The 26,993-nt window shown below is 39.8% G+C and overlaps 2 protein-coding genes across 3 annotated transcripts in view; both read left to right on the top strand.

Annotated features, from left to right (window-relative positions):
• The first annotated feature begins 651 nt into the window (after positions 1 to 651).
• On the top strand, positions 652 to 9,048 carry nars2 (asparaginyl-tRNA synthetase 2, mitochondrial). Its single transcript, XM_080458960.1, has 14 exons — positions 652 to 983; positions 2,983 to 3,092; positions 3,399 to 3,519; positions 3,606 to 3,746; positions 3,837 to 3,917; positions 4,045 to 4,130; positions 5,949 to 6,081; positions 7,190 to 7,288; positions 7,372 to 7,409; positions 7,500 to 7,566; positions 7,643 to 7,780; positions 7,919 to 8,016; positions 8,701 to 8,727; positions 8,823 to 9,048. The coding sequence occupies exons 1-14, from the start codon at positions 834 to 836 to the stop codon at positions 8,965 to 8,967; spliced, it is 1,434 nt and encodes a 477-aa protein (XP_080315086.1). The 5' UTR covers positions 652 to 833; the 3' UTR covers positions 8,968 to 9,048.
• Positions 9,049 to 9,805: 757 nt separating this feature from the next.
• gab2 (GRB2-associated binding protein 2) overlaps positions 9,806 to 26,993 on the top strand; it is a 42,537-nt gene continuing 25,349 nt past the window's right edge. For both annotated transcript variants that reach the window (XM_080459470.1, XM_080459471.1), the window contains exon 1: positions 9,806 to 10,691. In XM_080459470.1, coding sequence (XP_080315596.1) covers positions 10,617 to 10,691 — 75 coding nt within the window. In that variant the 5' untranslated portion in view covers positions 9,806 to 10,616. The remainder of the gene's footprint in view (positions 10,692 to 26,993) is intronic.

The following is a 26,993-nucleotide window of genomic DNA, read 5'->3' on the forward strand; positions in this document are numbered from 1 at the left end:
AAAATTGCTTTGCTTTCATTGACAGGAATTTAGAAATCCGGAAATTAATATAATTCAATTTAATTTTATTTCTATAGCACCAAATACAACACTGTAATGTCAAGACACTTTTACAGAGCAACATCCAAGAATTCCACATGAACAGAGGAGACGATGGAAAGGAAAAACTTCCTTTTAATAAGATGAAACCTACAAAACCAGCCTCAGAGGTAATAATAATAATAATAATAATAATAATAATAATAATAATACATTCAATCTAGCAATTTCAGATATAAAATTATGCTCGCAGTGATTTATAATTATGGACCAGAGCAATCAGACACAGAAATCCTAAAATACATAAATATGGACCAGGAAGGGAAAATAATGAGTCCTGTAATCTAATGAAACAGGTTTACCTTTAACTAATTTGGTCCAGTTATGAGTCAAAATGGAAAAACAACTCAATTAAATTTCATGTTAAAAACGGTATTTGTTGTATTCTATAAATAAAATGTGAAAAAACTGAGAACTTGTGGGACTGCGGTCTTAAATTTCCGATTAAATAATTAAAACTACACATCCCGACAGCACGGAAGCTCATCCTTCATGTTGTTTAAATGCGATTGGGCAAGTCTTTCCCCCACGTGACTTACTTAGACGAATGGTGGGATAGCAATACCGGAAGTGTTTATGTCATGCAAACTGACACAACGTGAGAGCAAACCAAAGTCAAACCAAAGATAATCCTTAAAAAAAACTGGAATTATATTATTTTTGGACCTTCAGGTCATCGCGACATGTTGTCCTGTTAACAGATAATTGTGTCGGGGAGTACAGAGTTTGCCAGCATGTTTCAAGGAGTAGTTAAAAGGCTTTGTTTTGCACCAAACTCCTCCGTTTCACTATGTGTTCGACATTTCTGTAAGAAGACTCACAGAAAACTGAGAATATCTGAAGCTATTTCTTCTTCTGAACTGGGAGCAAATATCACTGTACAGGTAAGGTTTGATCTACTGCATTCTGCTAGTCATCCTCAATAACGTCAATAAAGACAGCTACTGTAATATTCACAGAGTTATAGTAGTTCAGTAAAGATAGACAGACATTCGACACATTCGAAATTCCAGAATCAATAGCTCCGAAACGACACGCTGTTTACAACGAATCGACACTTGTTTTGAACCTCTGTTACACAGACAATAAGCTACAACCGATGGAAACCTGTTTTTTCTTTCTAAATGAGACATAGAGCCTCTCCTAAAAATTACATTGATTTCTATGGGTAGTCGGCAGCGGGGCTGATGCGAAGGGACCGTCAACAAATTTTCCCATCGAGTAGAATTTCTCTGTCATAAATTGATTTCTTAAAAATAATAAAGTGTGATGTCAAGCAAACAACTTCACAATGGATGATGCTCCACTTCTGGCTGCACTACAACACTTGGATTCAAAAATTAGCCTATTATATAATCTTGTGGGTTTTTTACTGTTGGATGTTTGAATATAATTTCAATAACTTTTGATCTATTGGTTGTAGTGTCACAAAAATCATGTCACATATCAAGGACTACCGTATGTTTATACTGCATCAATTGGATTTGGAAAATTACCATTATCATTACAATAATTAATCTTGAGTTACAATAAAAGCTGAATGTAAAAGGTTGTGGTGTCACTGTGCATGGAAATGTGTCACTCTCAGACACCGGAGGGCAATGGTGAGCACAAGTAAGGTTTACATCAAATTGTATGGAAGCTTTCAAATCCAACTGCTGTATTATAAACATGTGATAGTCCTTAATATGTCATGTGATTGTGGTGACTCTGCAACCATTAGAACAAAAGTTATTGAAGTTACATTCATAAATTTTGTAATAACACGTCACTACATTTCAAAACAAGTTCCTATTTCAAGTCTAACTGTTGTAGTGTCACCATATAGTAGTCTTTGATATGTGATGTGATTTTGGTGACACTACACCTAGTTGATCAAAAGTTATTGACGATATAATCATAACATTTGTAATAAAGATTTTTAAAAATTCCATTACAGTTAATTTTCCAAATCCATTTGGTGTAGTAGAAACATACGGTAGTCCTTGATATGTGATGTGATTTTGGTGACACTACACCGACAGATCAAAAGTTATTGATGATATAATCATAAAATATGTAATAAAAATTTCTTAAAAGTCTATTACAGTTCATTTTCCAAAAACAAGTAGTGTAGTAAAACCACACGGCAGTTCTTGATATGTGATATGATTTTGGTGACACTACACCGATAGATCAAAAGTTATTGAAATTATATTCAAATCGCCAACAATAAAAATTCCACAAGATTATATAATAGGCTAATTTTTGAATCCAAGTGTTGTAGTACATCCAGAAATGGAGCATCATCCATTGTGAAGTTGTTTGCTTGACATCACACTTTATTATTTTGAAGAAACATTTTTTTTCAAGAGAAATTCTTCGCAATGGGAAAACTTGTTGACGGTCCCTTAGCGTCAGCGCTGCTGCAGCTGCACATTCGAAGCGATATTATTCAAAAGAAAGGCTTGACGTCTCATTGACAAAATAAAATAGGCTTCAGTCGGTTGTAGCTTGTTGTCTGTGTTACTGAGGTTCAGAAAAGGTGTTAATTTGTAGTAAACAGCAACTCGAGTCGGAGCTATTGATCCTGGAAGTTTGAATGACTTTGGACTGTGGAAGGAAACCTGAGGAAAATGAGTCCCAAGGAGTGCATGCACACTCCATACAGAAAGCCCATGGTTATACAAAATAAAGAGGAATGAATCAAAGACACTGTGTTATCTGTAAATAAAAACATGCATGATTTGTGAAACATTTCAATGAATTAGTATACAGGGATGATGATCACTGTTGCATTTTATGTGAAATGGTTTTTATGTGATCAACATGTTTTGTAACATTTTCTTGTTGTTATAAAAGTTGTGAGTATTAATTATAACTTGATTTGTGTCTCTGTTGTAGGGATGGGTGCGCTCAGTCCGAGCTCAGAAGGCGAATATCTTCCTCCACATGAATGATGGCAGCTCTTTGCAGTCACTGCAAGTTGTCGCTGGTGCAGAGCTGAATAATCCGTATGTTTTTCAGTTTTATTTCCCGTAGTTAATCCTTCGCCACACAGTTTTAATGATCTGAATTGATTAGAAAGCTTCATTACTATCCCAAAAGTGAGAACAGAAGAGCTCACCATAAAATGAACAAAGAAAATCCACAAAAAAAAAAATAATGAAATGACATAAATCCCAACTGATCCAAATGAATGAAGACTAATCACAACCCTGCTGAAATCAAATATATCCTGAAGAATAAAGAGTGACTTTAAATGTATGTGTATACAGTATTTTTAAAATGCTCCTGGTTTCTCTTCCATCCCAATTCAGGCTGCTCACATTCGGTAGTGCTGTTGAAGTCTCCGGTGTTCTTAAGAGAAGTCCTCACCAAACACAGCCAGTCGAGCTGGAGGCAGATCTGATCCGTGTCGTTGGGGAGTGCGACCCTGTTGTAAGAACTGACGTCGCACACGTCTTTTGGAGTTGAACTACATTTGTGAGAAAGTGTTGTGTTGTTGTTTTAACTTCTGGTTTCAGGATTTTCCCTTTAAAATCAAAAAGAGACATGGCCTTGAGTACATCCGTCAGTTTCCTCATCTTAGGTGTAGGACAAACGCCTTCAGCTCCTTACTGAGGATACGAAGCGAGGCCACTTCAGCAATTCACTCATATTTCAAGGTCAGAATATCATCACATGAGTTTCTCACCATCATGCAGAAGGAAGGTTTTTTTTGTTTATTTTTATCATTTCAGTGCTTTTCTTTTTAGGACAATGGCTTTGTGCAGATCCACACTCCAATCATCACATCAAACGACTGTGAAGGAGCTGGGGAGCTCTTTCAGGTTGAGGTGAGGACATGTTTATACATTTTATAAAGCAATGACAGTACTTTTGATTTTGTTAAACCCAGTGTGTTGATTTTTTTGTCAGTCAAAGGACATTGTTTAAAATTCAAAGCATTTGCCTTCACTCCAGCCATCAGGTGCAGACGATGAGCACTTTTTCTCTGTACCAGCTTTCCTGACTGTGTCTGGGCAGCTTCATTTGGAAGCCATGGCAGGGTGAGAAGAACTTTATGTGTCTGTATTGTAATGACAAGCTACGCCAAGGCCCTGTTTACAAAGCAACGACTTCAAGTGAAAAAGCTAAACTTTTATTGTGTTTTCACAACAGTGGTGCTTGGAGCCACTGAAAATGCCATGTTTTAGAAACGACCCCCAAGTGAGCTTTTCGAAAACACTATGACCCCATAGTTGTGTAAACGGGCAAAAACGAGACTTTCAGGAAACAATGGCAGACTCCAGAGAGTCCATATGAATGTCTGTGTACTCCCATTGTTAATGTTTCTAGCGTGTTGTTCTCTGTGCGCCTGTGTGTGGTTTTGTTACAATAACAAACAACATCGCCATCTTGTGGCCCAACAAGCGAACAGCATTGTTTTCAGTGTTTCTGCCACTTTTCTGAAATGGAAACAAAAAAGTGATGCATTTTTACTTGAAACATTGTGTAAACAGGGCTTAAGAGTGGTGTCTACAGACTGATAGATGTTCATCCCAAAGCACTGACTCAGTTTAAGAAGACGTGAATATCAAAACGATGCTTTTTCACTTGAAAAGTTGTCGTGTCGGGGGCCTTCAGCTTGAGTGCAGATATCTTTAAGTCGCTATTTAAAAACGCTGCCTGGTCAAAATAAAAAAGGTTGCCACATGGATTTCACTGGGCAAATAGGTAAGAGTGTATTGGATAATTACTGCACGTTAATTCGCCCCAATTGATGCAATGAGTAGTTTCTCATTTCTTAAACTACCATGTAGAAAACACAGCCCGTGGTGGTGGGAAATATGCTGGTTTGTTTGAGAAGACTCAAATTATTGGCCAGCATCAAGCAGAGAGAAAATATCTAAGGAGATTGCAGAAACTAACATTGGGTTAAAAACTGTCCAACACTTTATGAAAGACTGGAAGGATGGTGGTTGAATATCATCTTTGAGGAAGAATTGTGGTTGGAGAAAAATCCTGATCGTGATCAGCGATCACTTAAGTAGAACTCCGGGCTATGTTTAATAGTTCATTTATGTGCATTTCCAAACGCACACAATGCAATTGGAAACTCAAGGGACTGGGTCAGACCAGCTGTATAGCCCTAAGAAAACCACTAATTACTGAGGCGAATTGGAAAAAATGCCTTCAATTTGCTAGGAAGCATAAACATTGGAAGAAAGTCATATGATTTAATGAATCCAGATTTACATTGTTCCAAAGTGAAGGGCACATCAGGGTAAGATGAGAGGCAGATGAAGTGCTGCACCCATCATGCCCAGTGCCTACCTGACCAACTGCTATGATCTGGGGTTGCTGCGGTTGGTCGGGTTTATGTTCGGGAACTTTATGTCACTAAGAATGAGGCCAGCTGACTACTTGAATATACTGAATGACCAGTGGTTCAGGGACCATGAGGCATCATTTTCACACATGGAGAGTCCAGACCTGAACCTCATTGGGATGTGCTGGAAAACACTTTGTGCAGTGGTCCAACTCTCCCATCATCAATACAAGATCTTGGGGGAAAATTAATGCAACACTGGATGGAAATACATCTTGTGACGTTGCAGAAGCTTATCGGAACAATGCCACAGTGAATGCATGCTGTAATCTAACCTAAAGGCATTCCAACGAAATGCTAGAGTGTGTGGCTTATTTTTTAGGTGGCAACTTTTTTTGCCAGGCAGTGTATGCTCTGAATAGTTGAATTGTGTTTATTTTGTCGTTCTCAACACATATATTATAAAGCAACAAGGTAGAAAATCTTTCCTGCATCTACTTGTCGTTAAAAAAGAGTTTATAATATACTGTATGATCTGACTGTCATGCTCTCACAGGGCTTTTTCCAAAGTCTACACCTTTGGGCCAACTTTTCGTGCTGAGAACTCTCAAAGCAGACGCCATCTGGCTGAGTTTTACATGGTGGAGGTAGAGATCTCCTTCACACAATCCATAGAAGATCTCACCAAGGTAAAGTACACCATTGTCCCAGAGCACAACAGCAATGCAGCTCATTGCTGGACAGTAGATGGAGTCATTACAGATATGAAAACCAGTGGTTTGTCTTTTTGTCTTTTTGTCATGCATTAATAAAAAGAAAATCTCCTTTGTGCTTATGTGCTGTGACATACAATTCTGCTCACTATTATTTGCACCCCTAAACGTGGTAATGGGCGAGGCAGACACCATTGCTGACGAAAACGCATAAAAAGGAACAACTGATCTTTGCCAAAGACGAAGTGCACTACTTCTGAGAAAATATTCTGTAGACAGATGAATCAAATATAGAGCTTTTTGATGATGCTCACTAACAGTTTTGTTAACAAACAGATCCTACCAACAGCTCAGCACGGTGGAGGAATCATAATGCTGTGAGGCTGCTTTACTGCATCTGGTACTGGAGGCCTTGACTGCATCACTGGAATCATGAAATCAGAGAAAATTAAGAGATTTTACAGGGAAATGTCCTAACCACTGTAAGAAAACTTAGTTTAAGTCAAAGATCAAGAGAGAGTGAACAAGACAAGAGCTTGAACAAATTGCAAAGGAAGAGTGAGAGAAAATACAAGCTGAGAAGCTTTTAGACAGCTTCAAGAATTGTTTGGAGGCCGACACCAATGCCAAACCGAATATTAAAGAGGGCTGGCATGAACCTGCACGGGGTGTTTTTTCTGTTTCAGCTTTGAAAATACAATATGTGAATTGAAAAAACTATTTTCTTTGTTAAATTAATTTGAAACTCTGATTAAAAGATCCCAATGATATAAATTTTGACATTTCCATTTATACAGGTTGTGCAGAAAATTAACGACCAATAATAGTGAGCAGCACTGAACAAACAGAAGGGTTTTATTTTTTCCCCCTCACAAAGTTGCATTACATCACTCCGAGTCAGCCCAGCTCACATTAAGATCGATTGGCAGGTTACAAAAGATCTCTTCATGTGAACATTTAAGCAGAAGTGATTTGATGCTGTCACACAATTCTCAGGTTTTAATTCTCTACTTATCCAGTGAGTTACCCTTGTGAACAGTGGCATGGGAAAGCTTTAATTATTAAACTTGTCCTGCTCCTTCAGGTCATGGAGGACATGTTCAGGTCTGCCACGGAGCATGTCCTGGCTCACTGTGTGGAGGATATGGATTTGTTTCACCGGCATGTGACGCCTGGACACAGAGTGAGTCCTCAAGGACACTTATTGATTCTGGTTTACATAAACTTCACTCTTCTGAACTTACCGTTTCTTCTTTTTGCATGCAGGAAGCTGTAGATAGTATGCTGAAGAAAGGCTTCCCGGTGTAAGCGTTATATTTTTCTTCTCTTTGTATTTGAAAGTAATGATAAAGTTTTAAGGTTTTCCTTAAATGTGTGGTTCTTTCTGCTCTCAGGATGACCTACAGTGAGGCTGTGGACATCCTTAATCGCAGTTCAGAGCGATTCGCCTTCCCATCGGATGTACGTGACCGAAGCAAACTTTGTTTTCGACTAAACCTTTTCATTCAACGTTGACCTTAGCTCCTCTTTTCTACAGTGGGGTTGCGACCTTAAGACGGAACATGAGAAGTACCTAGTGAAACATTGCGGCAACGTTCCAGTCTTCGTCACTGATTATCCGTATGATCTGAAGCCCTTTTATGCAAGAGACAACCAGGACCATCCTCAGCATACAGTAAGGCACAGTTCCCACTGTCAGAAAACGTTGAGTGAATCAATCATTGAAGCACTCATTTCCTCCCCGAGTAATGCCAGTCAGGTTATTGCAGTGATTTGCATATCTTAGCTGACTTTGACTGGGGTTTGTGTGCAGGCAGCTGCGGTGGACCTCCTCGTGCCAGGAGTTGGAGAGCTCTGCGGGGGCTCACTGAGAGAGGAGAGGCTGAGTGTGCTGAGGGCTCGACTGGAAGAGTAAGAATACATAATCTGGGTGTGCTGGAAGGCTGACTCTGATACATTCAGAGTGCACTCATCAGAATCTGCTTCAAGTTTTATGCACCTTCATTTAATGAGATGGTGCCACTTTGCTGGTCTTATAGCGGCCTGTTGAATTAAAAGAGCACCTACACCCACAATGGTTCTGACACTTTTCTGATCAGCTTAAATGTAGCACGTTCCATTTGTATTTAATTAATTTCTACCAAAATGTGCTGTGATGCAAGAAAGTATATGTCAAAATTAAACAGGAACAAACTGAACAACACTGAACTGTGTGAATGGCAGCTATTAAAAAATTCCCATCATGAATTCATCTTGCAAATCTCATCAACATGCATTAATTATTATTAATTATGCCCAAAAGAATTAGATCAGATTAGATTGTTATTCATCACATACACATATGGCAGTGAAATGCAGCAACTGTCCACCAGGCTCTGCAAACACAAACATAGAATGGGCAATAAATATAAAAAAGAAAAAACCACAAACAATACAGAACAAACACAAATAGGTAAAGTATAATATACAGGAAGCACAAACACAAAACTGACATACCCGTGAATGCACACATTGCAAAATGCAGCAGGTTAGTTAAAGATCTTCATTTGATGTTTTGAACTGTTGCACTTACTTTAATCGTATGCTGTCTTCTAGGCTTGGATTGGAAGATGTAAATAGCTGGTAAATAACAAACATCTTCACATTCTATGAATTTTTAAAACTACCATATGCACTGAAATTGTTCTCATGCTCCTTTTGATGTGTTTGCACTGCAGGTATCTGGATCTGAGGCGTTTTGGCTCCGTCCCTCACGGTGGCTTTGGACTGGGATTCGAGCGATATCTCCAATGTATTCTTGGTGTTGACAACATCAAAGATGTGATTCCCTTCCCCAGATTTTCCCACTCCTGTGTTCTATAAAACACATTTAAAGACTATTGAATGTGTCCATTGAGTTGTTTTTGCTGTCAGACATGAAATAAATATCTTGTTATTGAGTTTTTCTTAGTGGTGTTTAAATGTTGATACAATGCCTGTGATACAATGAGTGTGACATTCTGCAGAGCCACCTGCCACATCACTAATAATACAGTTTGATTTCAGGCTCAGGGTCTTTTAGCATGTAGTTTATAATAGCTACTTCATTGATGCTAGTAGTTAGTGTTCAGTTTGGCTAAATTTGTTTTAATTCCGTCTCGCAAAGTATCACTTCCTCAACTTTACATTGTTTCCTTTTCATATATCAACCAATTCGTAAAGTACTAATCCAAGTCTTTTTTCTTTTTTTTCCTTGATGCCGGACACCTTTGAGAAAAACGACTCCATCCCTAGTTGAAATCATGTTTTACCCCCATAATGTAAGGGCCTAAATTTATCACAAGATGTATTTTTTTTTAAATTTCACACGTTTAATATTTGGGTCAGTTTTCATATTTAGTTAGAAAAGTAGATAAATAATTTACTGGCATTCAAAATACACATCACAGGTGCACATGAATGAAATTTCAATGTAAAAGGCTTAGATCGCAACTCTTGGAGAGGTTGTCTTGGAACACTTAAGGCCCAGGCAATTTAATTTTTTTAAATAAAGGTCCCTTAAAACAAGACAGTAAAATATATTTTTTTAAATCCACACAATAAACAAGTGATAAGGTGCCAAGATATAGGAGAACACTACTGATGCACTGAAATTATTACACTGGGTATTCCAACTTAACTTTAGTTTAGAAAACAATAGACATACTTTATTATTACCAAAGGGGATTTATTTTCAAGCGTTGTTCCACACATAGAATAAACATAAAAACGTTAAATTTCAAAAAAGGCAGGGTAAAGAGGATGACATTATTTCAAACTGAATCAACTGTTAAGTTCTCAACTTTCCACAAGATGGTGCATTTTCCCATTACAGCCATTTGAGTAGGGACGTTTTGCCTCGCAATAAACTGCTATTGTTGTTCTGTTCTGGAAGTGCATATAATCTTAAAACGTATTTGTATTTAAATATTTGTTCAACTATATCTGAGGACACAGGTGGAACATGTATTTATAAATCACTTGGGGAAAAAGTGTGGTGATAATTAAGATCCAACTGAATTACATAAACATGCGTTTTTCCTCGTTATGGATAAATGAGTTATATTTGAGATGTTCGAGTTGTTTTGCGCTTCTTCCATCCTGTCCATCCCATCGCGGCCCTTCCCTTTTTCTTTCTCTCTCTCGCCTCGGTGGGCGTGGTATGAGTTGGGAAAACAAATTGCAGACACCCGCTGAGACTTCCTCACCCTTCATCAGTTCGAGTTTCCCCGCGGCTCCTGTCAGCTGGCCCTGCGTAATTTCCCCGGTCAGACGAGTTTTTGCGCGCAGGTTGCGTCGGGCAGCGGCGGCAGGTTACGTCTCCGGCCGGCGCTACTCTCATTCTGGGTCTCAAATGGGGGGATCGGACTGCACCAGTGGGAGCCAGACGCCGACAACAACACTCTGAAGAGGCTTCAGGAGCCGTCATGTATTGAAAGTGACAGACAGGCAGTTGGAGCGCAAAAAAAAAGAAGCAGCTGACAGCGACAAACATGAGCGGCGGCGGAGAAATAATCTTCCAGGGCTGGCTGAGGAAATCACCGCCGGAGAAGAAACTTAGAAGATATGTAAGTGCATTACACTTCCGCTCCGTTTAAAAGTTCCACCGACTAACCCAGTTTGGTTGTATTCTGTCATGTTGGCGTTTGTTGCTCACCTGCGCCTGACGTGCTGTCAAAGTCTCCTGCTGACAGGTGCATCCTACTTTCTCTGCACTGTGTCCCACATAGAGCTCACGATCCTCACCAAGGTGTCCCATGCCTGCATGTAATTGGCAGGTTATACTACATGCAGGGGCCACGCGTTGTGGGCTCCTGTGGAGCCAGCCAATTTAATAGTCGACAGCTGTCTATAGTTTTAACCAAAGATGTGCACAAACTGCCATTTTGGCCTTATCCAAGCATGATGAGGTCATGTCTAATCAAGCACTGGTGTGGCCAGTTTTTCATTTCAGCCTCTAATGTCACAACAATGGTGATATCTGCCCAGCATTTGAGTATTTTTATTAACCAAAAATAAGCCAAAGCTGCCTCTAGGCTCTTGCTGGGTGCTGGGCATGAGAAGGAGGAGGGAATGGCTGCAAATCTGATAATGGGATTTATAGAGGCAGATAGAACCATGAGACAATCTCCTATAAATACAGCTGTCCACTGTTTATGTAGGGTGTTGCATTACTAGGCCTCTCCATGTTGCTGCTAGCTGACTTTACCATGATGTCATCTCTCCTTGTTTCATCTGGAAATCCATCCTTGAATGTCATCAGATGCATCCCCCTCATCTACCCCATCTCCTCTCTCGTCGTTTCCTCATCGTCTTCCACTTAAAGTTGGGTAATGTTTACACAGAGACCTCCATCCGCAGATGGTATGGAACAGCAGCTGCATCAGTGCAGAGGAAAATACTTGCTTGGGTATAGCACTTTATAAACAGGAGGGGGGGACGGTCTCACAAGGCAGATCGAGCTAACGTAATGGCCTGCAGGCAAGAGAGCAGAGAACAAGCTTTCAGCCTTTCTCACCCTGCTCCTCACCCCTGAGAAATAACTTGTAAACAACCACACACGCTCACACGTTTTCAGTTAGAAAACAGTATCATGAGATCGAGTGTGCAGAACAAGCAGACTTGTGAGTGCGTTAATCTGTGTTTCTGAAATTCCTTCCACTTAAAGTCAGACTATAGACAATTGTGGCTATATACTCGCCAGTATTAATGTCAGCTGACGTAGTTAAGTCGATGTAAAAAAAGCTTCTTTACAAATGCTTCTTTCAAATATTCCAGCTTGGAGGTGTTTTCTGTTTGGTAGCGTAGTGGTGAGCTTTGATTAGTCATAATATTGGACTAGACTCAGCTAAAGAGGTGTAAGGAATGTATTGCTTCAGAGCTGTGGCTGCTATGTTCAGTGCAACAACAGTTTGTACTATTGTGCCATTTGTAGGTGATTATTTGCAACAATGAAAAGGAATTTTAATCCTTAGCAACACATTCCCAGTCAATATTCAACCACTTTTCTATCACAAAGTCCAGATGAGGTCTGTGTTTGTTAATCAGTAGTTAGTTGGTGAAATGATTTGTCACTGCGGTGACCTGACATGGATGTTGTTTTTTTGTTTGTTTTTCTTTAAGTGGCACACAAGCCATATGTGTTGTTTAGTGCAGGATGCAGTTCAGTGCAAGACAGGAGTGAACACTGGTGTTACCACTGCAGGACTGCCATGCAAATCATATGCAAAGCCAAAATGGTGGCAGTTAAAAGTGTAAATGGAACCGGTGGTGCAGACAGGTGACAACATGTTTGTGCACATTAACAAGCATGACTAGTGCCTGGTTAAGTGCTGTCTAATTGTTTACAAATGGAATTAACTCTCAGCCTTGACTCACTAATTCTACAATTGCTGCTTGCTGCACAAACAGACGATGAGCATAACCTTTAAGGTGTCCCCCTCACCACCCAAAAGGGCAAAAAAAACGAAACAAAAAAACAACAAAAACTCCACCCTCTGTCAAACATGTGACAGCAGCACTGCAGGCATGTGTAGTCCATTTTCACACGCACTGCATCTCCACAACACAAGGAAAACAGCGTCTCGGAGCATGCTGAATGAATCACTCGGTTGGGAGTTTATCTCTTCTCTGGGGCTGATTAAGGTTTCCTGGGGGGGGGGGGTGTCTCCTTGGTTTGCTTTTTCTGAACAATGTCCAAAATAAGCAGGAGGAACATGAAAACAACTGACGAATGCAGGACTTACTCATTGTCTTCAGCACAACTCTGGTGGGGTTATTTTACTCATCAATCTGCGGTCAGGCAATACGCTGTTAAACCCCCACATCTGTCAAATTCTTTTGACGCTGCTGTTCTCCTAAACATCTATCTAATCAATATGTTCCCAATAAAAATAGAATTGCTGACAGATATTATTTTTTTCCTTCTTAACTTGTGAGGAAAATCTCCAAGTGAGCCATTTTTTCCCAATATAGACACCCCCACCCCCCTGTCATTTTTAACTGCTGACCTATGCATAAGTCACCCTAATTAATCATGCATGCGTGCATGAATTACACCAGACATGCCCACTATGCGTTATAAATGTGGCATGTCATACTGTAAATAATGCCAGTGCAGTTCTCGGGCATAACAAGAGGAATGGAGCTGCCGTTGATGAAACTCTCCCATATGCCCCGCTGTGGCATGTGACATCTCAAACATGTCTGTTCACATACAGAAAAGCAGTGCCACATTCCAGACAGATCATATCGGCAAGGTGATATCTGCCGCTTCTCTTGCTCAGACGTTCAAAGAACTCCAGCGTCTCGCGCCCTTGCGGATGCCGCACGACAAGCGAGAGGAAGTGGAGTCAATGCGTTTTGAAAGCGGCAGCGGAGCTGTGTCGTACTGTTAGCTGCCGGGTCTGCTGTTGTTTTGCAGAGGGGCTTTGGGAAGTCCTTGCCCTCAGAGGTCAGCTCCAAACGCCTCCCAGTTCCTGCTTTGACAGACACTCAGCGTTCACACAGACATTTTCCTTGTTCCATTTCATCTGCGGACCTCCCCCCCCCATACGCCAAACAACTGGGGTGGCTGTATGTGACTCACTATCAAAGTCAAAATACTCCATCGCCATTAGGTTTGTTCATTTATAAGTGTGATTCGGATTGGCACAAGGCTACGAAACGACCACCGTTGTTTTTGCAAGCGTTTAATCTGTTGGTCACTTCAGCTGGTAGTGTCTCGTGTAATCGCACCATTTACTTGTTGTTATTGGAAATTAATTTAATTCTTTTTTCTGCAGTAAATGAAGTCCCTGTTTATGTAACATTTTCAAGTGAAAGCACAAAGCTTTCGTTGTGTTTTTGATGTCTGTTTACATGACAGCGGTGCTTGGAGTCACGGAAAACACAACTTTCCTATAACACTCGGGCTCCATCTCTGTTTACATGGCAGAAATGCTGCTACTGCGTATTTGCACCACGACAGTAGTAAACAGTTCTGCACATGTGTGAGTAGATGAATAATAACAACAATGGTGGCCTCCAGAGGATCATGAGTCCCAATCCATCTTCTCCTGGGACTTGGTAGTTTTATAGTTGAGTCACCCAGAATAACAATCCAACTTGGTCGTCTGTCCATACAAATGTCAGTGTACTCGCCATTGTTAATATTTATAGGGTATCATTCTCTGCACGTGTGTGTGATTTCATCACTAAAACAAACGGCACCCACAAGAGGCCCAACATGTAAAGTACATATTCTTCAGAGTTTCTGGCGAGAGGTCAGTACAGGGGTCGGCAACCCGCGGCTCCGGAGCCGCATGTGGCTCTTTTGTCCCTCCGCTGCGACTCCTTGTGTCTCGGTTCCACTGCAGTTCATCCCTGAGCAGGACGGTACGGTAAGGCAAAGTGCGCCCAGAACCAACTGTGTAGCGCGGTCTCACTAGAGAGTGCAGTAAAATGTAGGCGATGTTGTGAATGACGCAGGGATGTAACACCATTACGCAACAATAGTGGTGTGAAGAGCGTAGTGGTTGCGGTCACAGCTCACGGCAGCTGCAGTTGCGCGGCCGTCCGAAGCCATGAGCTTCCTTTATTGTTGACACAGCGGAAAACTTTCTCACTCCAAACTGCAGCGTCCATCTCCTGCTGGATCTCCTCTCCTGTTACTGAGAGGAGCGTCTGAACCTCGTCAGAAGACCGCAGTGCTGTGGAGCGCTGACGTTTCAATAAACCCAGTCAACAAAACGAGTGTGTGCAAAGCGGCGTATGTGAACAATAACGGAAGTGTTTACAGCAGATGAGATATTTTAATATTGCCGACTTGTTGAGAGCGACGATCCTCACTACCAATCAGCAGACGTGTGGATGAACAACGCTTCATGTTCACTGCCACAGAGAGCGGCAATTATTCACTTAACGCTAAATAATCCAGAATTACACAACTGAATGACATTGAAAGCTGATTTCATGATATTATAGCGACACTGTTCTGTTAAGTGGGAAAGGAGTTCAAATGACTCTTTGAGTGTTAAAGGTTGCCGACCCCTGAGCAAGGGAGAGTTGCTAAGATGACTTCAGTGACGATACATCAGATTGGATTTTGAGACATACTACAGGGTCTGGTAGTAATGATAATCCTGAGGATCCTAGACTGAGCTTTACAGAAATCATATCAAACATCCTGTGAATTTACTGCACTGCCATGTGGCTTGAGGTTGGCAGTTTGATTCTCCATCTCGCCCTGCCGATCTGGCAAGACACTGAACCCCGTATGGCTTCTAATGGAAATGGTCACTACTGATAAGTGTGTGCCTGAATGTGGTTGTGGTTGCATGGACTGAAGGCAATCCGATTGAATACATGCTAATGTAAAATGTTCTGTCTGATTGTATTGGAAGTGTTGGAAGTGCAATCCGAGGTGGTGTTACTGTATTCATGATCTGTTCAGAGTCAAGGCAGGAGACGCGTCTGATTTCTTGCATAACGTAACATGCTTTGTTCGCAGGGTGTCACATTGTGTCATCACTGATGCAGTATCACACAGAAAAGAATAAACAAAACAATGTTTATTTAGGGTGGCCATTTTCAAAGAAACAAAATGAAATGAAGCTTGATTTGTCAAATTACCAAACCAGTCATCAATACTGATGTACATCTTCACTTTATTCAGTATTCATGTAAATATGTCAGTCTGAAAACCTTCAGAAAGAAACACATTAACAGAAGAGTGACCATGTAAACACACATTGCTGAACTGGTATAAAAACATTGTATAAAGGAAGTCCATTTAGCGTTTGTCATCCACAGTATATTTATTTCACTGGTAGCAAATACCCGACTTCCTTTGACTGTTTCCTACAGACCTCTTCCATATGAAAGGGGGTAAAATTAAATTCTAATAGCAGTATTGAAGTACATAAATTCATCTTTCCCCATCCAGGCTTTATGAGCCATTCTTAAAATAATCTGAAGGAAATTAGATCCAATTCATTTTTCTCTCTGAGTTTGGTCCAGCAAAGAGGATGTTTTGAGCAATTTGCTGAGAGCGCCCACTATTAGGGGAAATTATTTCATGTAATGTTGCTAAAAAAAAAATAAAAAATGAGTCGCATAACAACATGGATCGCAAACAGCTGCCATAAGCAACTTTTGTGACTCATTGGTTTTCACTTTTTACCACTCTGTAGCTCCGTGTGTCATAGATTTCTATATTTTTAAAGGGTACTTTGTATTAGTGAGACTAGAAAAGTAGTATTTTGCACAAATGCTGGGACTTGATTGTAGATAACGGCATAGAGTGTTCCCTGTGCTATATATTGCTTCATTTCGTGTCTGTGCAAGGGCTGCTTTGTCCGGCGGCATCATATGATTGTTCCACTTCAGCATTAGCTCCTCTAATATTCTATGCATGAAGAGAAATCTAGTTTCAGCACTGATGATTAGCTCCAAATGCTAAGTCATATTCAGGAATCATGCTACCAGCTGGAGATTACATATCATATGACTGTCATTAGATTGGCTCTTTGAAGCTAATGAGCCTTACAGTCGTGATTTGAGTCAGTAGAAATGCCTTTTGGCCGGCCACTCGGCACAAGAAGAGGAAATAAAACTGGGCATGAAGCAGAAATTTTAGCACCGCAGATAAAAGCAGAAAGAATTTTAATACACGTTTATAAATCTGGTGTTTGAGTGCCACGTTTAAAGTGTGGATCTTTGCTTTGGCTGGAGAGGTAGGAGGGGGTTCGTGTCTTTGAAGGTGGTGTTTAGTGTGTCGGCTCGCAGAAACCTTCAGGTGATAACTTTTCTTTCTGCCAGTTTGTTATTGCTTTTGTGTCGAAGTGCTATTTTTGAACTTGGTCTCACATTGGGGTCTTAAAGGTGCCTCCCGCCTGGAGGACTGGGCTATTTTTGGAGCGATTGTCTGTGGGGCTGTTTGTCTAACAGCTTAACCAAATACAGATTCCTGTTGTGCTCATATCAGCCAGATATTTACAAAAAGCAAACAAGGTGAAAGTTTATTTTTTGTAATCAACTTCAGAGTGACCAAGTACTGTCATGAATGGTATAGTGACGTATGTGAGTAGTTATATTTTGAAACTTATCTTTAAACATGCAACATTATTTCTGTACGGCTCAGTTAGCACATTCGTAGAGATTTTGATCAAAATCATTCCGGTTCTACTTTTGTGACATTTTTAGGAAGCCAATAACTCTCATTCAAATCCCACTGATCTTCTGATGTCGGTGAAGTGTTATGGATAATTCATATCCATGGACAATTGCAGTTTATTGAGGCTACCCTGTTTTATATATATTGGACATTGAGACAGGCCTTTTAAATTTGTATTTTAGAATCTTGTTGCACTTTTCTTTTTGTCGTCTATGTTCTCAATTTTCTTTTATTGTATTTTGGGTGATATATTTGGTTTATATTTTTTTTTATATATATATATATATGTATATATATATATATATATATATATATATGTGTGTATATATATATATGTGTCCACACCGGAGAACGAGCAAGACAAAAGTTCGATTACACAGTGTTTTTGTATGTTCATCAGAATTGACAATAAAGCTTACTTTGCCACGTTTCAAAATAATTTTGTTGTGGTTCCCACTTTTATAGAACATGCAATTTTATCGTTAAAAGGACTAACATGAAGACTTAACATTAAAATGTATTAAGACTAGGGCAGCACGGTGGTGCTGTGTGACGTCGACATACTCCTCTATGATTCAACAGTCCTGGCCCTGAGGTCTCCATCCGACTTAAAATTGTCCTTAGGTTGTCCGTCTCATTATATCAACCCTGCGATGGACTGGTGACCTGTCTTTGATGCACCCTGCCCATCACCCTCTGCCAGATCACCGCGACCTTAAGTGAATGGATTAAGGTCATGTAAAGTTTAATGTCATTTGCACCAATTTCTAAAAGATGATTGGGTGGAGCAATTTATATTAACATTGTATTCTATTTAAAAAGAAACATTCAGGTAGGTTAGGTAGTGACTTTCATATAGAATTAAAAAGATGTCTAATTGTTGGAGGACGCACGCTCCTCACATTGGAAACGCAACCCATCCAATTTTAGTCCATCCAATCGCCGTCTCCCATTTTCAGCACTTAACCGAATAAGAAAAGGCAGTCAGGCAGAGATGGCCGCTAAAATGGTACTTTTGCATTGTGAATTTTATGTGCGGATTAGTTCTGTACGACATATATTCAAATTAATCATCATTGTGATTTAAACATTTACAATACACATATTTCAAAAGATGAACTTAACTGCTAAAAATTGTGTCCATTCACTGTGCATTAATGCTGTGTATGCTATCTCACTTTATTATTTCAGCATTACATGGCATCTGAGAGCAAAAGGCTGGAAAACACGGCAAAGAAACGTGGTTTAAAACGACAAAGTCAACATGTGCTCTGCTTCTAAAAACTCTGCTCTGACCCCAAAAACTATGTCAAAGAAAATAGTGCTAGTGTGTCTAACAAGAGAAAGATCACTGTTAGTAGAAGTATCAGAGGCATCAGATGCTTGAGTCGCTCTCTCGAGATTATTTATTGCAAATCCATGCCATGACTGCAATACTGCACAAAATTAAAACCAGACAGTCATATTGCCAATTTTTAATAAATTAATTGGCATATTTCTTGTTTTCAAACTCTGTGAGGAATCAGAAGTAGCCGGAAGCACAGGGACAATATGCAAACTCCACACAATGAAGTTCCAAAGCCCAATATAGACTAGCACTCATCTTATAGTAAGAATGTCCTCAAACACTACGCCACTGTGCAGCTCTCTGATTTTAGGTGTGATATCTAAATGTATTCTCTTTTGAAGTGAACTAGTGGTAGACACTTTACTGAGTTAAAACGTTCTACAGTATTTGACCTGTGGGTGTATTTTTATCATGATGTTTTAGTGTAACTTATAAGTAAAATACTGTTACCTTATTTATCTCATGTCAAAACTGTGTGAGATGGTTTGTCTGGGTTGGAATTGTAGAAGTGCTTTTCTGCTGTGGTTGTACTCCAGGTGGCTGCTGACTCAATCTGAAAACAACTGTGAGCATGCAAAGTTTCTCAGAATCACACTGATAAATCGTTTAGGAAACTGTGGTCCACCGGAACAAACCAAGTGTTTGTGCCGTATTTCAGTGTGTTTTTTCAATAATTTAACCTCCATACAAGTTTCCAAAGTGGTAACTTCAAAACATGTTGCTGACATGAATGTTTCATTTTTTTGTTGCACCGTTTCACGTTCTTATTTTTTGAGTTTTTTTTTTTTTTTTTTCATGTTTCTTGTTTTCCTGTTGACATCACTTTGGTTTATCTTTGGATCCAGACATTGTTGAGTCACTGCAGCTCAGCTGAAGGACTGAACATTCACATTGCTCACTTTATATAGATATTGGAGCCAGTGTACAAATAAATACACACTTCAAAACATAAAATGTTGAAAGTATTTCAAGAGACAATGTTGATCATTTACCAATATGAAACCAAGGTTATCTGGTGCCATGGTCGCACTACTAGCCTATATTTTAACATTTCACAGTCACAACACATATACATATTTGTAATTGCTTTCACTTGATATACATACATCAATGATGTTGCTTGCTTAATCTGGAAACCGTAGCGCTCACGCGCGCTCCGGTTTCCCCCACAGTCCAAAAAAACATGCAGCGTTGGTCCCTGAGCAAGATACTCAACCTCCTCAGGACACACTCATAAAATATATTATTAATCTCAATGTGGTTCTCCTGACTAAATAAATGTTGTTTGTCATAATAATCATCTATTAACCACATTTAACTGGACATTGTGTCGTACAATTGACGAATATAATATATTTGCAATAAAAGGGAGCTGTGACTTTGTTTTGTTTGCAGAGATGACAGGATGAGAAGTGATTATTGAAAAGAGCAATCCTTTTTACTATGACTCAGAGTAGCACTAAGTGCCAATTGGAATAACTCAAATCAAAGAAATGAGAGACAATTTATTCCATCTTGGTGAGCAAAGAGAATCGGTTCCATAAATCATTGAAAAATGATGCCCTTTATATCTTTTATAACCTGTTGATGATGTTTAGCTGAGGTATTAAATCATTGACAGAGGAAACAAGTTCTATAGCATTTTGATTTTAGTGCTGTCAAAAATAACTCGTTAATTTAAATAATTGATTTGAAATGTTTAACTCGTTAACATTTACATAATCAACGCAGTTTGGTTTACTTTAGTTTTTTGTTTTTTTTAACCCCTTACTGGTGCAGTTGCACATGTGTGCATGCGCGTGTTTCTAGAAATATTCAAATTCTCAAAGTGGTGGACCTGCACTCTAACATACCCAGACTTATGTTAGATGTTTATTTGTTAATCAATTTGTGTTTTTATTATTTTGCTAATCTTGGAGGGAAACCGTTTCACGCAAAGCTCAAAGGACGTTATAAAAATAGTCTTTGAATTTAAATTTAGTCTCTGTGTGTTGAGTCGACAATAATTATGTGGTTTTCCCTGAATAAATATTTATTACAAGCTTCAGTCATCAGTAGAAAAACAATGCGATTAATCGCAATTAATTACAGAAAATTGTGCAATTAATATTTTTAATCGATTGACAGCAATAATCAATTTATATCTGTGTGATAATATGAAACTTGCTTAAAAAGGATATGAAACTAAATGATCAATAATAGCATGTTTCCTGTTAATGTAAAACTAGATAATGCGGGTATAGAATGAAGAGGTCAAACATAAGGTCCGAACAAGAGGCTCCAATCTGGCCCACCAAACCACCCGGCAAAATGTCAAGTTTAAAAAAGACATACATTTTTTGACATTTCACTGTATTTTGCACCAGAAGGTTTCATTAAAATTGGTTTTATGTTGAGATTGTAGTCATTCCCATTGTAATTGTTTTTTTGAGATAATATAGATATTTTCATCATGTACACTGCACCACAACAGAGTAAAACCGTAAAATATACATTTTAAGGTTATTATGGCACTATTTTACCAGTCCGGCCCATACGAGGTGAAATTGGACTACATGTGGCCACTGAACTAAAATATGTTTGACACACCTGGTACAGACTATGGATGGATTAAAGTAAAAGAAAAAGAAAAATATCTCTTGTGGACTGATGTTTGTTGTGGGGGGGGGGGTTGAAATCTCATGGCAACTTTTCGATATATAAAAATCTTTTGAGCCAATAAAACAGCAATTAGCCAATGATAGGTGCTTGCTAATTCAATGGCAATTCCACATTCTGTACAGCACTCCTCATAAATATACGATCATATTCATGCATGTTGCTCACGGAAAAGGCATTGTACTGTGCTAAATTGTGTATAATGTGTACTGTGTGTAAGCTACGCTACATGTTAACCTTTTCAGTGTATTTACTGATGCTGTACATGCAGGGTGTTGAATAAAACATCACTGGCTCACTGTAATGCTGCACACTACAGGTTTGTACTTACAACTCAGAGATTCCTCCTCGTATGAAAACAGTCTTCAGCCGTTTCCATCACTGCTTTGTATCTAAAACCACCTTGTAGTGAGCTAAAAAAGACGAAATGCTCGCAGTACGCCTGCCGTACGGGCGAGGATGAGCCAACACAGATGGCAGAGGCAGAGGGAAGCGACACAAAGACTTCTGATTATAGATAATACTTGCCGTTAGTCAAACTGTCAGGGTGGGCTCACGCTAAATAAGCCGAGCCTTTTGCTGATACGGAGACATAGCGAGAGATTACTCATTTTTCTAATGATGGAACTGTTCAACTGCAAATTGAGGCTGATTATATCTACTGAGAGCTTTTCAGAGGCTGTTTTTCAGGCTGTGCAGCAGATTTCCCAGCTCATTGCCCCGACGAAGAAGCGAGTGAATGAGAGCTTTGGGCACTGAATGCAGCATCCCGCCTCATCACGAATACACCTGTAAGGCACCACAGTCATGTGACAGCATCGCATGTGCTGCCGAATTTGCTGTAACCTTGCGAGAGCTGTTTCGAATGAAATCCACAAGGAGTGAAGGAGGTTTGAGAGCTCCTGTCTTGTTTCAAAGGAGGCTGTGAACTTTCAAATTGGACATACGATGGAAAAATCAAGAGTTAAGTGTTCTTACTCTAGAGGAGCCTGTCTGTATTTGTGCCCCACAGCTAACCTCCCACCTTCTTTATTAACACACAAGAATTTATTGGTCTGTTTGAGGCCGATCCTCCTGCGTTACAGCGTGTATTGCATCTGGCGTTCTTCAGAGGTCAGTGTTTTCGTCTACTGGGAAACCTGAGCCGTTTCATTTTAAACTGCAGCGGCGCTCTAATGCATGTGTTGGATGTGAGCACCTTGTAGTTTTTTTTATCCTCTCTGTTAAACCTCTCTCTCGTGTTTACCTTACTGGGCACATGAATGGAGGAAAGCATCTGGACAGTTTCACCACTGGAGCGGCTGAAGATGCACACGTTGTTGGCATACTGTTAGAACATTGTCGTGTTTGTGACCAGAATATATTGGCATCGCTCCAGAAACAACCTTTGTAAACTTTGTCCGGGACCGCTGTCTGCTTAACGTCTCACTTGGAGCCAAGAGATAGAACTTATAACTCACAATGGGACAACTTGTGGTTTATATAAGCTCACATAAACTAATGTCATATAGGTAAATACAGAGACGTAACACCTGCTCCGCACCGAGAAGAAGACAAAGTTTTATTGAGTTTTCAGGGACTAGATATTACATAACTGTAATACCACTACTTTTGATATATGTAGTAGAAGCTGACTTTTAAAATTGATAACGTGTTTCAGTGAACTCGATAGAATTTATGCTTTTATAGTAATCACAGGATGAACATGTGATTTGACCCTATTTGCACAACGTTTTCAAGCGAAAATGGTGTTCAGAGACATTGAAAACGGCTCCCAATGTGGAACTTTTTGAAAATGCGCCGACTCTGTCTATAGAGACGGTGGAAACGTCTCTATAGATGGCATGCACCACCACTTTAGTAAATAGCTCTTCTGCTCATGATCAAGTAGATGGACAATAACAACAGTGGCGGCCTCCAGATTGTCATGACTCCCAGTCCATATTCTAAGTTTATGGTCTATATTGGTGGTTTTTATTGTTGACAATGTGTATGACAATAAACGTGTAATCGTATATATACAGTGTATCTAGTTAAAGAAAAGAGAGGACACTGTTATCCGGAAGTACAAAGACATTGTCAAGTGTTTTTGTTTGATCATTAGTCCTGTTGTGATTGCAATACTTGTCAGTATTAACACATTTAGATAGTGTCAGATTTAGTGCTGTTGGCATTAGCTTTAGTTGAGGCAGTTGTCCTAATGATGATTTCACTGAACTCCTGGTTCAAGTAAATAGTTACTTTATTTTAATTCAGGTTCTACCTACAGCCCAATTTCACCCTGAATCGGAGACATTAGTAAACATTATAAAAAAAAATGTCTATTTAAGCTTTTTCCTGTTGATATTAAGGATAATATACAAGAATATTCTGAAAGTGGCAATATTAAGTCCTATTGCATGTTTAACACTCCTGGTCTGTATAGCGTGTTCAGGGGCTGTTTGTCAGGATTTGTCTTTGAAGAAGTATAGAAAATATCTGAGCAAACTTGAAATGTTTTCTTTTTATTTTTGGTGCTCTGTGAGTGGGGAAAAACATGTTCTTTAAATGTAGCCGTATTGCGCTCTCATATGGCCCATCTGTGCCTGGAATGTGTTGTGATGTGTGACCCGCTATTGATTAGGCCCAGATAATCAGGGCTTTGTCGTCATCGTCTATACAGCTTTGTCTCCTCTCGTCACATTAATCAGAATCACAAGTGTTTAGACTTTTAATTCATGCATTGCAATGTGACAGCCACTGCTGTTGGCTTGCCGAGAGAGATGGAAAGATTAATTCTCACTTTACTTGGACACCAGAAAGGAAAAGAAATGAACTTGGCAGTGTGTTAAATCTTCCTCTTTTGTTCCTAACTGACTGAAAGGAACAGTTTTGATGTAAGTCCTTCAACAACTGTTGAAGGACAACAGTTGTTGAATAGAAATGGGGACAGTCCAGATCAAATGTTATAGATTAGATGGCTATCAAAATCAGTGCTGAAATGAACAACAAGCCCATAGACACAAGAAGAAAACTGGGTGATTTTCATCTCATGAGGTCTTTAAAGATCAGCAGACGTTAGATTAGTTAGTTGGAGGAAGATGCTCTAAAATCCTGCGATTGCTGGTTCTTTAAAGAAACAGTTTTATGAAGTAAAGGTAACATATTGGAGATAAACTGTAGAGTAATAGTAAGTGAATGCTTCTGTAATGCTGTGGCAACACTGGGGTAGTGGTTAGTGAAGTTCTAGGTCACAGGTTTGAAATCCTGGACCTGGGTAACGGATTTTAAGGGAGGAAAGTTAAAGTTGGTGAACTAGAAAACTAGAGACCTGAAAAACTAGAGTGTTTTACAACTTTCCTGCGATCGTTTTCAAAACGTTGCCATCTGAATGTGAAACTTTTCTCGAATGAAAACAAAACACTAGTGCAGTTTCCAGTCAAAGTCATGTAAGCGGGGCCTCAAAGGTCACTCCCAAAGTGCAGGGCAGCTTGACAGACTGTCCACCAATTTGATCGCTACAGTAAATGTCATTAAAAACACAACCCGTTAAACCACACGCCTGTTTGGTTTCACAGTGATGTTGTGAAGCTTGTAAAGTATTTTTTTTTTCCATCGTCATAGCAGTGCCTGTGTTGTAAAAGCTATTTTTGTTCAGAGGTCAATTTGAATGTTAAAATTTGATGCTACAATGCAAAAATGTAAAAAATAATTAAGCAAGTTTAATACGAAATTTGCAGTTTGTATCAAACATTCTACAAAAAGAAGTTCAATCAAGTTTGTATGTGAAAATTACTACGGGGGGGGATGAGAGGTTTGTCCACTCGTAAAGCTCACCGAATCGTGCATTACCATGTCATATTCGCCCCTCTCAACTCGCCTTTCCTGCAGTTTTGTCATCGTTGTGATGTGTCTACTTAAAGTGGCGTGCGAACTGAGGCGTCACGGCTCAGGACAACCAGAAGACGTGTTATGCTGAGGACTAAACTGGCCTGGTGACGACGCTCCTCAGGCAACTCGATCAAAACAAAAAGCTGACGGTGGAAGCAAAGCGGCTCCGAGGCGAGCCGGTCCTGCCGCCACAGTGCCAGTGTTTGTGCAGCTGTGTGCTGTGTGTACTGCAGCGGCAGGTAAACCCGGGGAGGCCGAGTCAAACACAACAACCTGCTGGCTCCTCCCACGCCGCTTTAGTAGGAGTAGAAGTAAATACGACTTCCCCAACCTTTAGATCCAATAACATATGTGTTTAGCTTGAATGTTTGCTCATCCACATTTAAAAACATGTTGACTGATTCTTATCATCCAGATTGTTGACACAGCTTACTACTAAACACACACCGCACGTCGCTGGGAAAGGCACACCTTAGATAATTGTTTAGGCCCTGGCCATCTCCCACTTCATTAGTGTGTTGTTGCAATAGTGATGAATTGTGGTCAAATACGCAGGACCAGGCTTGATTTTGTTGTGTTTTATAGTAGATGTGCAAATACAGTAAATGATTGCTGTGACTTATTTACTGTCCATTTATCTTCCAAACTGTGACATAAAGCCTTGGAGGACTATCGCTACTTACCAGACAATTGTATCTCTCATACTCCTGACCAGAGGTTTCGTATAAATTGGATTGTTTTCCCACAGAATTGTGCTGCTGAAAATAGAACAAAAAAACATGTCGACTTATCAACATCCAAAGAAACAAAAGGAGCTGGAGACGCGTGCTAGTTTTGTTGCTATTTTTAGGCGCAAACCCACCAAAAACATTTTTTGTGGTTTTGTTATTAGATGTTTTCCTTCCCATCTAAAATAAGACTCTTATCCTTTTGTACTGTGGTCTCTCTGTATTTGAAACCCAGGTCAAATGGGACTGTGTTGAGACAAGGTAAGATCAAGCCTTCATGGGATGATTGAATCAGACTGAGGAGACTCGGCGCGGCACATTCACAGATACGGCTGGCTGCCCTCCTTCTTGGAGAGCTTCATGTGCTGGCAGGCAATCCTTTCAACCTCTTTTTTGGTTTTCTTTTGTTCCTTTTTCTTAAGTGTAGTTTTATCGTTTTGGATCCCAAACTGCACAATTTCTTTACTGCATTTTAAGGAAGTGTAACATGATGAAATTGGATCTTTTTTGAGGTTTCATCTTCAGTGGAAAGAGTAGTGAAACATGATGAACAGACACTAGTACATGGAAATCACAACACGTCCCATGTGGTTAGCTCAGACGTAATGCTGATATCATGTGAGTCAGAGCTTAAAGCCTTCTCATCGGCCTTGTGAACTGTCCAGTTGTTAACAAGGGCAATGTTTCCCTGCTGAGCCCACCCACCCCTCCTTTTTTTTTTTCTTCTTTTAAACTTAAACAGCGATGAAGCCTCAAACATGAGGGGGAGGGGAAAGTTGGAAGAGAAACTCAAGAGTTCAGCCTAGTTTTACTGCTCCGGCCCTCACTTCCCACCGTTCAGATGGTGATTGATGGGCTTAGACATGCTCTGTAGGACGGGCGCTGGGTGGGTTCGCTCATTTTGTTGTGTCCTCCTCCCCCATTATTTACTCTATGGAGGAATTTTTTGCCCCCCCTAATTTAAAGGAGAAGTATGAAATAAACAAGAAGGAGTAGAAAAAAGCTGCACAGCCAGTTGATAGGAGGGGGCAAAAATGAAAAAATCCCTGCACTTAATGAGGAGCTTAGCAGAAAAGTCTGACGCTGAGAAACATTATTCAATCTTCTTCTC

The sequence above is a fragment of the Lipophrys pholis genome (assembly GCF_963383615.2).
Source record: "Lipophrys pholis genome assembly, chromosome: 3".
NCBI classification, from domain to species: Eukaryota; Metazoa; Chordata; class Actinopteri; order Blenniiformes; family Blenniidae; genus Lipophrys; species Lipophrys pholis.

Excerpts from the sequence above, each read along its gene's own strand:
- nars2 (XM_080458960.1), top strand. The coding sequence starts at position 834 with ATGTTTCAAGGAGTAGTTAAAAGGCTTTGTTTTGCACCAAACTCCTCC. Across the intron at positions 3,093-3,398 it reads GGTGCAGAGCTGAATAATCC|GCTGCTCACATTCGGTAGTG; the intron begins GTATGTTTTTCA and ends ATCCCAATTCAG. Across the intron at positions 8,017-8,700 it reads CTGAGGGCTCGACTGGAAGA|GCTTGGATTGGAAGATGTAA; the intron begins GTAAGAATACAT and ends GCTGTCTTCTAG.